General features: G+C 41.4%; 1 protein-coding gene across 3 annotated transcripts; it reads left to right on the top strand.

The window, feature by feature from the left end:
• The first annotated feature begins 3,719 nt into the window (after positions 1-3,719).
• LOC147434980 (remorin-like) lies at positions 3,720-12,821 on the top strand. 3 transcript variants are annotated; one of them, XM_086491347.1, is made up of 7 exons: positions 3,720-3,855; positions 4,040-4,264; positions 10,557-10,598; positions 10,680-10,766; positions 11,848-11,935; positions 12,240-12,321; positions 12,401-12,821. In XM_086491347.1, exons 2-7 carry the CDS (start codon positions 4,069-4,071, stop codon positions 12,590-12,592), a joined length of 687 nt encoding a protein of 228 aa, XP_086347473.1. In that variant the 5' UTR covers positions 3,720-3,855; positions 4,040-4,068; the 3' UTR covers positions 12,593-12,821. The 3 variants fall into 3 exon arrangements, with proteins under 3 accessions (XP_086347473.1, XP_086347472.1, XP_086347475.1); XM_086491346.1 differs by having other exon boundaries at positions 3,848-3,963; XM_086491349.1 differs by lacking the exons at positions 10,557-10,598; positions 10,680-10,766 and having other exon boundaries at positions 3,848-3,963.
• The last annotated feature ends 285 nt before the right edge of the window (positions 12,822-13,106 follow it).

Raw genomic sequence — 13,106 nt, 5'->3', positions numbered from 1 at the left:
AACGTTCGGCTGGTCGGTTACATTGATTACATTTTTAGAGACATTTGATACATAAATCATGTAAAGTCCTCCAGACTTTACTCCATGTGCTACTGTCATAGAACCCTTGGATATCTTCCACATGTTCTGTCCAAAAGTGGTGACGTAGCCAGCATCATCAAGTAAACCTGTGCTGATCAAGCTCTTTGTAATTGCGGGAACATGTCTCACATTCTTCAGCGTGAAAGAAGAGCCATTCTGAAACTTCAATTGAACATCTCCAACACCTAAGATCTCACATGTCTGCCCATTGCCTAGCCGAACATGATCTTTAGTGGTAACATAAGAAGTAAACCACTCCTTGTTTGGAGACACATGAAGTGATGCCCCTGAGTCTATAATACAGTCACTCAGTGCATTTCCATCAGATGTTGTAAGAAGAGCTGAGTCCATTGTATTCTTCAAGAAGTAGATGTCTCCTGACACTAGATTGTCATCCTCTGCAACAGTGTTTGTCACATTTATTTCTTGAATCTTCACTGAGGACTTGTTCTTCTCACCATGGTCTTCAGCTTTCTCTTTGCCTTTTTCTGCTTTCCATTCTCTGCAGTCTCTTTTCATGTGACCCTTCTTGCCACAATGGTAGCATTCTATGTCACTCTTGCCTTTAGCACTGCGCGACTTGCTACGAGACTGATTCCTCTTTCCAGCTTTGTACTTTTCTTTGGTCCTTCCCCTGACAACTAAGGCTGTTCCTTTGCCTTTGTCCATTGTCTTTCTATCGGTTTCTTCAGTAAGCAGACTTCCTTCTACACCTGCTATGTTCAAACCATCTAGAGGTGCAGAATTACTCAAAGTTGTGCGAAAAGTGTCCCAACTTTCCGGCAATGTGATCAACAGGAACATAGCTCTAACAGGTTCATCAAACTTGACACCTTGAGCTAACAACTGACTGTAGATTGTGTTGAATTCATTCAGATGATTGGACATAGGTGTCCCTTCTTTCATCTTCAAGTCAACAAGCTTCTTAAGCCAGTATACCTGTGAAGCTGCACTCTGCTTCTCATAAAGATCACTCAGCTTTAACCATGCTTGATAAGCCGACATCTCGTCTGCTACATTGAAGTAAACGCTTTCTGCCAAAGTCAGCATAATGGTAGAAAGTGCCAATTCATCCATTTCGCTCCATTCATCTTCGTCCATATCTTCTGGTTTTATCCCCTTGAGCTTTATAGGTTTTATCTGCTTCTTTTGTACCAACACGTGCCAAATCTGCTGCTTCCACAATGGGAAATTGGTTCCATCCAGCTTCTTGATATTGTAAAGAGCAGTGTCATGTGATCCAGCAATAGCTACGCTTCACAGTAGTTTACTTTCCTGGGAAAAATTCGGTAGAGTTTCCCCTGTAAACTGACCTCTGAACCAATATCAACCTGTCAAATGAACCAAGAAAGCTTCAGATTCTGTATAAATTTCGGCAGAGTCTCCTTTGTAAAATGGCTCTGGTGTACTCAAAAAACAGACCAAAAAACAGCTCAAAAAACACTGTCTCTCTGACACTGTAAGCTGTGGGTAAACCTGTCCTGCACCTGTACTATCTCTGACTGTCCTGTCACTGTATTGCAAGCATAGACTGCGACAATGCCTCAACGGTAGTAAAGCAAACATGCAATCCCAACTGTCTAACTCACAGTCAATACATCCTAGCTGCCTATCTAAGGGTGCTCGAGTGATCGCTCCAAGACTTGTATCACCGAAAGGATCTCAACATTCGAGAATCCCCCAGCTCAATAAAACCTCACTCGACCCTCAACAAAGGCTGCAGTAAATCTGACAATACATAGACTTCCCACAAAGTCATACATCCACAAATTTCCCACTGTATGCTGTAACCGCTGCGGCGGTTGTTTGCTGCGTGACTCACAGCCAGCAAACCCTCAACAGACATACATCATCTCTGACAATACATCCCATGTGGAAGTATCTGCAATGTCAGGATGAAATCTGGAATATCAAGCAGCAAACACAAGCTACCTGATGAACTAGTGGATGTCTATAGTCTGTGTGTAGATGCGCCCGTGTCGTATGTGACACGCCTCCAAGAACTGTGAGCCGTCCTTCGATGTGTAGACAGCCACAAATCAACACTCTGGGAGTGTCGATATCCTCAGCACCTGCAGTCGTAGGCCGAAAACCCCAAATTTGCAGAGTCGGATCTGCACCTGTCGAGACCACGTAGTCGAAAATGGCATGCGCAGACCTTTGTCGAAGCCGAACGGTGGCCGAGATGACCTTAGAATGAAATTCTGACAACACCGAGAGCCCTGCATCACAAGAAAGGTGTCCTACTTCTTTGAGGTTGATCCTCGGGGGGGTTCGCTTAATAATTATGTGACTATCACGTGAGTGCAGTAGAAGGGATTATAAAATTTAACTTTTTCTTACATTTTCACACATAGAAGGGTACTGTAAAATGGAATTGGGAAAAAAAATTATAGATTGAATAGGAAAAGGGTGTATTTTATCTGTCAAAAATTTACAGATAAAGATTTTTATAAACGTACGTGATATACACAATTTATACATAGTGACCCCCCCCCCCCCAGGGTTGATCCCACTCATCCATCTTTACTTGTTCCACCTCCCACCTAGTGTGAGAACCCTCCCAAAATGTAGTTTTTTGTAGAAAAAGGTTTCTCCCTTTTTTTGGCTTTCTAAAAGTAGCCCTAGAGAGCAGTTGAGTTAGGCATACTTTCAACGTTTTCAGTGATGTTGGGACTTACGTTAAATGTCCTTTTGGATTTAGTATATTAAATGGGTTTTTTTTACCTGCTCAAAAAGGCCTTAAAGAACAAGAAGTCAAGGAGTGCATTCACAGGAGTTTGATCGTGTGAGTCTGAATCCTGATGTGAAGTATTGATTCAATGAATATTTTTTAAATATATTTATTTGTGAAAGAGTGCTTTCATTAAGGGCCTCATGAAGATCTATTTCATTGAATTATTTTATTATTTTCTAGTCTTGTAGACCTACCTTTTCTTATGCACTCAATTAAATGTTCTTTTGTTTTATCTTATCAATGGGTCCTTTTATTTTGTTGTTTTTATTCGATTTCCTTTTCATTCTATTTTGTTTTACAATGCCAATGTGCGCAATTTTTTGTTGTTGAAGTGCAATGTTTGAAAAAGTCTTTTTGTCTAAGCGACAAGTTTCCTCCTTATTTAGATGCCAACTAGAAATACTATTAGAAATTTTCAGATTTACAAGATGTTTGAACTATAGCCTAGTATATTTTATCGAATTTTTTCTCCTTTGCCATCCTTTGTAACGAGCTAATCTAGATTAAAACCCGGCTCAAGGCTAAGCTCAGGCACACCTTTCTTGAACATTGTTGAATTGGGATCCTTTGTAATATATAAGAAATTTGTGATTGTGTGTATATAATGAACAATATGATTTTATATTAAAATAGAACAAAAATAACATGTGATTGTAGGCATTGATTTTAACATACTCCCCATAAATCTCTTCCCCTCTTAATTTCAGCAAAACTCTCGTCACCTTGTAAAATTTCAAAACTTGATATGGCTTGGCCTTCCTTGGATTCTGTTATTTTAGTTTGCCAAAGTGAAGCTTCACCTTGTCTTTTTTAGAACTGAAATTTCCACTAGGTTCCCTCCTTTCAAAGGGAGCGAGAAATGAATACCATCTCCTGCATTATGGCTCACGAGCTTGAAGTGCACGCGATGGGGAGGTGGGCACCGTGGGCAGAACCCTTCTGTCCGTGCCATGAGCAGAAGCAGCAGACTTCTCTACCAGCAACGATGCTACGGCGTACCTATTCGCGCAAACAAACTCTACCACCTTTCCCTGTAGGTACGCCATTGCCCATTGCAACTAAAACTCTCTTGTCTGTCTTCCTGTCTCTTGCTTGCCTTCTTCTTCCTTTCTCATTTCAGTCTTCGCTCTTCAATCCTTGTAAAGGTTTGTGTGAGCGTGAACGGCATGTTTGAATGTCCCGTGTATTCTGGTCTCTTCATTCTATTCATTGTGAATGCAGGTTGGGTATATAACACGGCATCAAAGTAGATGGATTCTTTGGAACAAGGAATTCCAGTGGACGTACCCCTTTCTTCAGCTAGAGTGGAAGATATGGTGAATTATTTTGAGAAGATGGATGGAAAAGGAAATAGTTCAGTACATTCTCTGGTTCGAAGAAGTATATCTTCTCAAGATGGACGTACCCCAGAACATTCAAGAGCGCTGGTATCAGTGCCACAATCAAGTAAGTGACGTGCCTTTGCTAACCCCTCTGTATGTTGCAGAAGTGTCCAAAGAGCTGCTTGCTCTTCCGTTTGGTAATATATTTTGTTTCCAGGATTTCTTTTGTGACGTGCATCTCAATCATTTCTCTATAGTTCATACATGCTTTCTTTTCCATTGGTTCTAATGATCATCTTTGAATGGTACCTGCTATTCTCTTAGGCCTTTCTTTGAAGATAAAGTATTATTAGAATGGCCTTTGAAGGTAAAGTATTATGGGAATGGCCTTCGTTGTATCTAGTTCTTGATAGAGTTCAGATTCTTGTCCGGTGGTGGCTCCAGTATCTTCTAGGACCCGTTTAGGGAGTGAAGGCTGATTTGTGGTTGTGCTCAGCCGTATTTGAGGTAGACCTACCTTTTCTCGACGGTGCATTTCACAGTGTTGCCCAAGTATCGAGTGTTCTGCATTGTGCTGCTAAATGTGTGTCTTAGGTCGCTTTCAATGAGTTCACACATTTATTAGGCCATTTTATGGTTGTGGGGTTTTGCAGTGGGCAAGGCAAATTTGGGTTTTGTCTATATATGCCTCCTCCCCCCGAGCGGTGGCATGTGTTTAGTGCAAAGTTACCAACGTTTTAGGCTACTCTCTCTCTCTCTCTCTCTCTCTCTCTCTCTCTCTCTCTCTAATTCCTAGCGATCTCTCTTCCTCTCTCTAGCGCTCCCCTTCTCCTCCGTTGGATACCCTACATGGCAGATTCCGTGGCGGTGTTCGCACTTGTGTCTGTTTGGTGGGCTGTAGCGATAGGAGTTCGTCTACGAGGAGATCTATTACATTAGATCCGAGATCCATTGGTTGCCCGATTCGAGAGGAGGTTTGCTCGCGGTCGTAGACAAAATGGCCACCTGATTCACCCTTTTTTGTTGCACCTTTGACATGGTATCAAAGCCATGCCGTGCTCTTGCCAATCTGTGTGAGTTTTTGGTGCTGAAATTTTCACAACAAAAGGTTTGGGGCAGATTTTGGTTGTAGTGGGCAAATTTGAAGGTTTCCCTTCCTCTACCTTGACCTAGCCTCGTCGCATGCCCAAGTTCTCTCACATGATGGAGTGGAGTGATGATTGACATGAACTTGGTCCGTGATGAAGAAGTATGACTTGAGGTAGCGCACGGTGGTGGAGAACCACTAGTGGGGAGATTAGTTCCAATTCTACTCCGGCGTAGGTGTTCAACCATACCGTCCCTACCTTTTATTCGGATCAGCAATTGAATGGCGATAACTATGCCATTTGGAAAGCGACCATGATGGCGGCCATTGATTCTTACGAGCTTGGAGGCTTTGTTTCGAGAAACTTTCAAAAGCCAAAGGATCCTTCGAGAGCAAAGTTATAAGAGCTCGTGTATCTTGTTGATGTGATCCCTCATGAGTGAGTTCTTCGCATCCGGGGTCCTCAACTGCACCGCTAAAACTATCCGCTTCATTGGAGAGACTCAATCATATAGAGAAGAAAGCCGATCCCAAATCAACTTTACGTCCTAATTGGATGTGACTGATGATAGATGGTGTACTTTTGAGGATTATGAAAGATCAGAATCGAGCATTGACACACTTCAACATGAGATACTTCATATGGAAAATCTTATTAGTTCAGAGGATATGGCCATCCAACTTTTGGTCTAGTATGCCAATTTTTATTCTTCGCTGATTACCAATGGTTGGTTGAATACTATTTCTTGGGACAAGATTGTTCCAATGGTGTTGGACTAGGAGGAGCGGCTCAATACGGGAAAGAAACCAAGCTCCGAAGCCTTGGCTTGTTCTTCCAACAACAACAATAAGAAGAAGAAGGGTAAGAAGAAAAGCAACAACAATACAAAGAAGGATGCTCAAAAAGGAGAATTACAACTCTTTGAGACTTGAAAGTATACCTTGGAGCACTTTCTTTTCCGAAGCCTTTGTTGAAAAATGACCTCGTAGAGCTTACTTTATTTCTCAGAAGAATGTGAGATCAAGTGAGGACGTGGTCAATGATCAAGGCCAGGTGCTTTCCTTTCCAAATACTTTGCTGGTCTTGGATTGCATTCTAAGCCCTTATGGCACGTAATCCAGGGGATGGTATCCCTCTTTTCACCAATCTAGCAAAAGCAGCAGAAGAAGAAGTCTTTACCAACTTACTGATGACGTGACAGCAAAACGAACGACTCGGAAATTGCGTTGGTTGATGACGTGGCAGAGAGCTTTTGGTATCAGATGCTTTTGGACTTGTAGCTTTTCATGTACCGCTATTGGAATGGCCATGGGCCTTTAAATATGAAGGGTGGGGGCTCTCTCTGTGGCATTCTTGCAGGAGCAGATGCAGAGCAGACCACCCGTACTGTAACTTGTTGAAGCAATATAAAGAAGTATCGAAGGGGGCACCATCGTTTGGGTCTAGTGCTCTCTTAGAGTGGAACTCCGCCACTCCGTTTGTTCCGTCTGTTCTTTTCCGTTGGCACGTGGTGCCCTCTCGTTAGTAGTTACAGTGGTATCAAAGCTCTAGTTGTGTGCTTTTTTGAAAGCATACCGGTCCTACCAAGAACGGACAGAGCATCATGGCGTTTTTGGATCCTACAGAGTACTTGTAGTTTCTTCTCGTCAAGCTTCACGACATACTTTTGCGGCATCCTCAACAGAATCTCTCGATGCTGCAAAGCTTTCGATAGTTCCTGAACTACATGTAACACCCTTCGATGCCCCAACTACTACCCTCTTCTTGGGCACCAAAAAGTACAAGAGCCTCTAATCGGCAACCGTCTCAGCCTTTTGTTCAATTTGGGAGAGTCTTTAAGAACATGGTGCAGCCATTTGACCTTGATCCAGTGTAACCGCCCCTACCACCACCGTTACCACCACCTCCCCCATCACCACCACCACCTGGGTATAATGGTTGGAGCCGGTATGCATATCCTTACTGTCCATATCTGGGGTATGCGCCTAACCAACCAAAGGATTTCAAGGATGGCGGCACGACGGTAAAAATTTTCACTTTTTCTAGAATGAAAGATCGGACGAAAGCCTTGCAGTTCCTACAATAATTCGACAACATCTCTGCTTTGGGAACTATATAGAAGAATCAAAGATTTCTTGAGCTGTGGAATTTCTCAAAGATAATGCTATGCAGTGGTGGAGTTCAATCGTGATGCAACCGCATGCTCCAAGGACTTGGCAAGCTTTCAAGACTATTTTTGCACGAAGTTACATGACCTCTTTGTTTGAAGTCGAGACTTGAAAATACTTGCTATAGAGACCATAGAAGACTACAACCAAAGGTTTCTCGATGTCTACCTTCCGGTGTCTTTCTTCAAGTTGATTCCCTTGGAGGACCAATGCGAGCGATATACCATTGAACTGCCATCACCCTTAATCGACAATGCAAGAGCTTATGGACCATGCTACAATCGGCTACAAGCTTATGAAAGTATACTAGAGTTTATTATAGAAGAAACTTCGGCAAACAATCAAAACTCTTGGCAACAACGAATAAACCCATGGGAATCTCATGAAAGTCAACCTCAAAGGCCTCGTTTGACACAACGTCAACGAAAAACCCTATTACAAGAAGGTCGATGCTTTGAATGTTTTTGTATAGGGCATACATACAATACTTGTTCTCAAAGAGCCAAGACATCCTCAGAGAATATTTATGGCATTAATCTCGAAACTTCAAATATTGTGTTGAGCTTATGGCAAAATCAACGGCTTGAAAGCCCTAATTTTCTTTGATCCGGGAGCTACTGAGAGTTTCATCCATCTCAACTTCCTCAAGCAGATGGATTTGGACTATGATTCACAGGGTGGAGAACTAGAGGCCGAACTAGCCACTCGGCAAACTCAGAAGGTGGAGAACTAGAGGCCGAGCTAGCCACTCGGCAAAACCCTAAACCTAACCCTAGCCAACCTGCAGATCTCGGCCGAGGGGCCTAAACCCTAACAGAAGCAAAAGAAGAAGAAGTCTTTACCAACTTACAGATCCTCGCCGAATAGACCAATTTTTAAAGAAGGGCTAGGGTTAAAAATCCTAACCCCTAGGAAACTTATGGGACCCCGTCCGATGGGGCCTAAAAATAAAGCAACCACACACACACACACACACAGAAGGCTTGGCATAAAAACTGGTGACATGGCAGCAGTACGGATGACTCGGAAATTACGTTGTTGATGACATAGCAGATTGTACAGACCTCCACAATTTGCGTTGCTGGCTGCTGACATGGTAGTTGTACGGATTTCCGTCTTTTACACTGACAGCTTTTGGGGGATCAAATGCTTTCAGACTTGTAGCTTTTCATGTATTGCTTTTGGAATGGCCACACTCCTTCAAATATGGAGGATAGGCTCTCTCTCTCGCATTCTTGCGGGAGCAGATGCAGAGCAGAGTCAGTGGTGTTGTAAATTGTTGAAGCAATATAAAGAATTATCGAAAGGGGCGCCATCGTTTGGGGCCAATGCTCTTGGGGTGGAACTCCACCACTCCGTGTCTTGTGTGTCGTGCATCTCTTGCAGTTTAGTTGTTTTGAAGTGCTTAAAGTTTGTTCCAATGTGTTCTTTTCTGTTGGCACGTGGTGCCCTCGTGTCGGTTGCTTTGGCATTGTCAGGATGCTAGAGATTTTGTTTACAAAGTTACTCGACCCCTGAGATTACGTTTTCCCTCACAATATTTTGGAAAACAATTTTGGCTGTTTGGAGTGCTTCTTGCTCCTCTAAGATCTCATAAGATCTTCTTCACCTGGGTACGCTTCTAGTTGCTTTGGGGTATATGGAACTTCAGAAATCAATCGATGTTTCGTCATCCTCAATTGGATATGTTTGCTACATTCAAGATCTCCGTGAGACAAGCGTTACAGTTCTCCTTTGACAGTGGTGATATATCTTTGGACAATTCAGAGATGTTCTTCGTCCGCTTCTAGAGCTCTGCTTAGGCATGCGTACACTTGATGCATTGCCTTGATCGCTTGTAAACTCTTCCCTTTTTGGTGGGTTTCTCTCTCATTGAGGTTTCCCACAGGTAACAAAGTTACAAAAAAAAAAAAAAAAAACAGTGTGTGTGTGTATACACTGTAGATCCATCCTCTATTATTAGAGGAACTTAAGGATTGTACTCTGTCTAAAATCTGTCGCAGGAATCTTCATGGTTCCTCATTGTTAGGAAAGTTGGTTTCCTTGTTTGCGACCATTGTCCGTGTCTCTTAGACATTTCCGAATGTTAACAATCAGAAAATGATATCAAAGGGCATCTAAGGAAACACCAAATGCATGTGAACTAGTTCGTGGGCTGAAATCTGAGATTTAAGGACTGGCCTGCCTTGGGGCTACTGAAGACAAGACCTGTACTGGCTCTCCTTGGCAAGGTACGAGGGGCTGAAAATCTCTTGATCTGAAGGTTGAGGGTGCAGTCACAACTGTTTCTGCTCCGGAACTGCTAGATGCCTCTTTTTAATGGCTTTGGGGGATGTTCTTTAAGAAGATGGAGGGTGCTCTCCCTGCTACCAAAACGTAGAGGAAGGAGGCCTCGTTGGAGTTTAAGATCCATGTTTGAGTCTGTGAGAGGATTACATTGTAGAGACAGCGTCAGTTTTGATTGGGGCTAACGAGATTGCTCTGTTTGGACAGATGAGCTTCGTGTTGGCTGTTAACCTATGGGCAATGATTGGTACAGCTAGCCAGTAAGGCAAGGATAAGAAGTTGTTGTTAGCACACCTCCTCAATCAGCTGGAGTTTTTTCTTCATCCTCTTTTTTTCTATTGTGATTTCCAGGGTTGCCGATATATAAGGACATATGGAGGCATTGTTGTCTGTCATCTGCTGCTGTTGAAATTGGTGTTAGAGCTTTGGCTTTTGCACTAATCATAACTCATAAAGTTTTTTTCCTTGAGTATTTGAGTGTGTACTTATAGTATATTCCCAAGGGACCACCAATTTTGGTAGAATTGTGAGTCCCCTAGGGCAAGATTAAGCAATTAGCACATATGCAATGTTGCAGTCGTGGTGCACCTGCAAGTGGGTAGATAATGCCTTGGAAAGGCTGTTACCACCTCTTGCACATTGTGGCACTGCTTGCATGGTTGTCGGATGCCCATGTATGTGAGTGAGCATAGGCTGTTTTTGTTGAGAGATTGTACGTGCTATGTTTGTATTGTGCAATTTCTGTGCATCTTCTGTTACCGCTTCGACAAGCAGAGTTGATGATCCTAAATCTCCTTCATAATGCCTAAAAGCGTCTCCTGTGCTTTATCAAGTCTAATCGACATTTGCTAATACGACAAATTTTCCTTTCCAGAAGAGACCATGTCCGGAGCAGCCACTCCAAGGTCTTTAACAGGTAGACTTATTACTCTCGATCAAGGTACCATTTGTCATAGATGTGATTGGCTTTTATTGAATAATAGCATGTTGTTCATAGTTATGACAACGCAGAAGTGTCAGTCTCTATCGGATATTGAACTTTCCCCTCGTAGTGCCTCCATGGCAGGAAGCTCATTAAACAAAGGTCTCTCTCTCTCTCACTCTAACACACGCACACACACACTCTTCATCTATAGACCTACTTCTTGTCACGATGTATAGGATACTTTGAATGAATATTCATTTTGACTAAATTGTACAATAATGCTTTGAATACAGAAATGCTTCTGTGCATATACTTTCTTGTTATGTTTTTTGAACATGGTGTTCTTTTGTGTCCAAGTGATTTATTCAAAATAGCATCACACACACACACACACACACACACACACATGGGGATTGCCATTTTAAGAGCTAAAACCCTTGAGCTAGCGAGCTAGGGTCCTAAATAAGGTGTCCAATTGGACAGAATTTTGTAAAATTACATGTGTGAAAAATGCTATTTCCCTAAGAAGTAACGTATTTAGGTATTTTGTCTCACAATCTTGATCTAGAAAAAGGCATATTTCTTCATGAAATATTCTTATATTTTCTCTTTTCTCCAAGTCTCATATTTGGAGAAGGAAGCTTATTTTTGCTACACAATATGTCCTTTATCCACCATATTGGAGAAGTATATGAAAGTTACCAACCACATTCTATTGGTAGAGTTAAACACAAAAAATGACATGGACCTATTATAATAGGAAAAATCTATGAAAGTAGCCTACATGAAGCCAAGAAACATATTTGGTCATTTTAACATATATATATATATATATATATATATATATATATATATATATATATATATATATATATATATATATATATATATATATATATATATATATATATATATATATATATATATATATATATATATATATATATATATATATATATATATTTGTAGCTTTTGACTCAAGAAATGTGTTTAAAATGCATTTTATCTTCGATTTAAGTGGTTGAATGACTATGTTTGGATGTGACTAGTGATTATTTACATTTCCCAAAGGAATGGTTAAAGTATAGGGGATGGAAAAGTAAGCTCAGCGTTTTTAGCTCGGTAAATGCACATACCTGTCCCCCCAAACACACACACACACCTTTTAGAATCATCTTTGCATATTCTTGTTTCCTTTATGAGGATCAAACACTTACACGAGAACTTTTTCAATGGGCAGATTTGGTCATGGCTAAGTTGAACAAGGACAAAGTCCTTTTGCTGATCAAAGCATGGGAAGAAAACAAGAAAAAGAAGTCTTTCAACCGGTAGGTGGTTTAGGCAGCTCCGCTTATTGAAGGCGAGGATGAATTTTACATGCTCATAGTCAGTGCATTGTTTCTATCATTCATACTTAGTACTTTGGGTCTATCTTTTGCACATGCTGCATGTGAAAGATCTTTACTGCATTTAAAGACAGTTGGGTACTATAAATGGTTTGCAATTGTTGTGGCATCTAGTTTCCATTATACATGAGTGGACCAATAATGGTGATGCCATCCTTTTGCATTCAACTCAGTTTTTTGAATTTGTTAGGTGAAGTGAGTCAAATATTTCATATGTGAGTTGTAGGTTCAGCAAAAAGATGGCCAAATTGGAGGCATGGGAGTTGGGCAAGAAAGCAAGGGCTGAGGCACGTCTGAGAACATCGGAGGTGAGTCATCATCGTTAGGGGCAATGAATGGAAAACTACAAGAGGCTTTTTGTAAGATGTTTACTCTTTATTACAACAGGAGAGACTGGAAAATGATAGAGCTGCTTGCATCGAGAAAGCAAGAAATAAGGTAGCTCTGGTACAGAAGATAGCAGAGGAGAAAAGAGCCCTTGCTGAAGCCCACCATGGAAAGCAGGTCTTAAAAGCAGAGGAAACAGCAGCTAAATGCAGGGCGTCTGGTGCACGACCCCGGGGTTTCTTTTGGTGCTAGATTTTCTGCATTCTCTCTCTCTCTCTCTTGGTTTTTATACATAATGCCTAAGCTTGAAAGAAGCTTAATGATGATGACCTTTATGGTAATGAGAAGTGTTGTACAGTCAGCTGTGTGAGCTTGAAATTTAACTGTAGTATGCATTTAAAGTGGCAGGAAACAGGTGAGGATGAGAACGGTTTTATCGGCTTGTTTATTTGAATTAATTATTGTAAGCTTTTGAAGGAAACCTTTCATTTGGTGCAGTGTACTTTTATGTTTAACAGAGGCATAATGTCTACATTATCCCAAATTTGAAAATGAAAGGAAATGGACCGTTTATCATAGAAGATGTCTCTTTAATCTCTCTCTCTCTCATTCTGTCATTGTTTACTGGGAACCTATTGCATCAGCTGTCACATCCACACAGTTCCAACCTGTAGCAGTAGTGTTTTTGTTCTAGTTCTTTTGTACCCAGACATGGTATCAGATTCACTATTTTGTAACAGATTGGTCTCATAGCTCGTTTTGGCCT

This window comes from Adiantum capillus-veneris, chromosome 19, assembly GCF_014529385.1.
Source record: "Adiantum capillus-veneris isolate H3 chromosome 19, ASM1452938v2, whole genome shotgun sequence".
Classification (NCBI taxonomy): Eukaryota; Viridiplantae; Streptophyta; class Polypodiopsida; order Polypodiales; family Pteridaceae; genus Adiantum; species Adiantum capillus-veneris.
The sequence above is the reverse complement of the archived record's forward strand: the minus strand, read 5'-3'. Positions and strand labels throughout refer to the sequence as shown.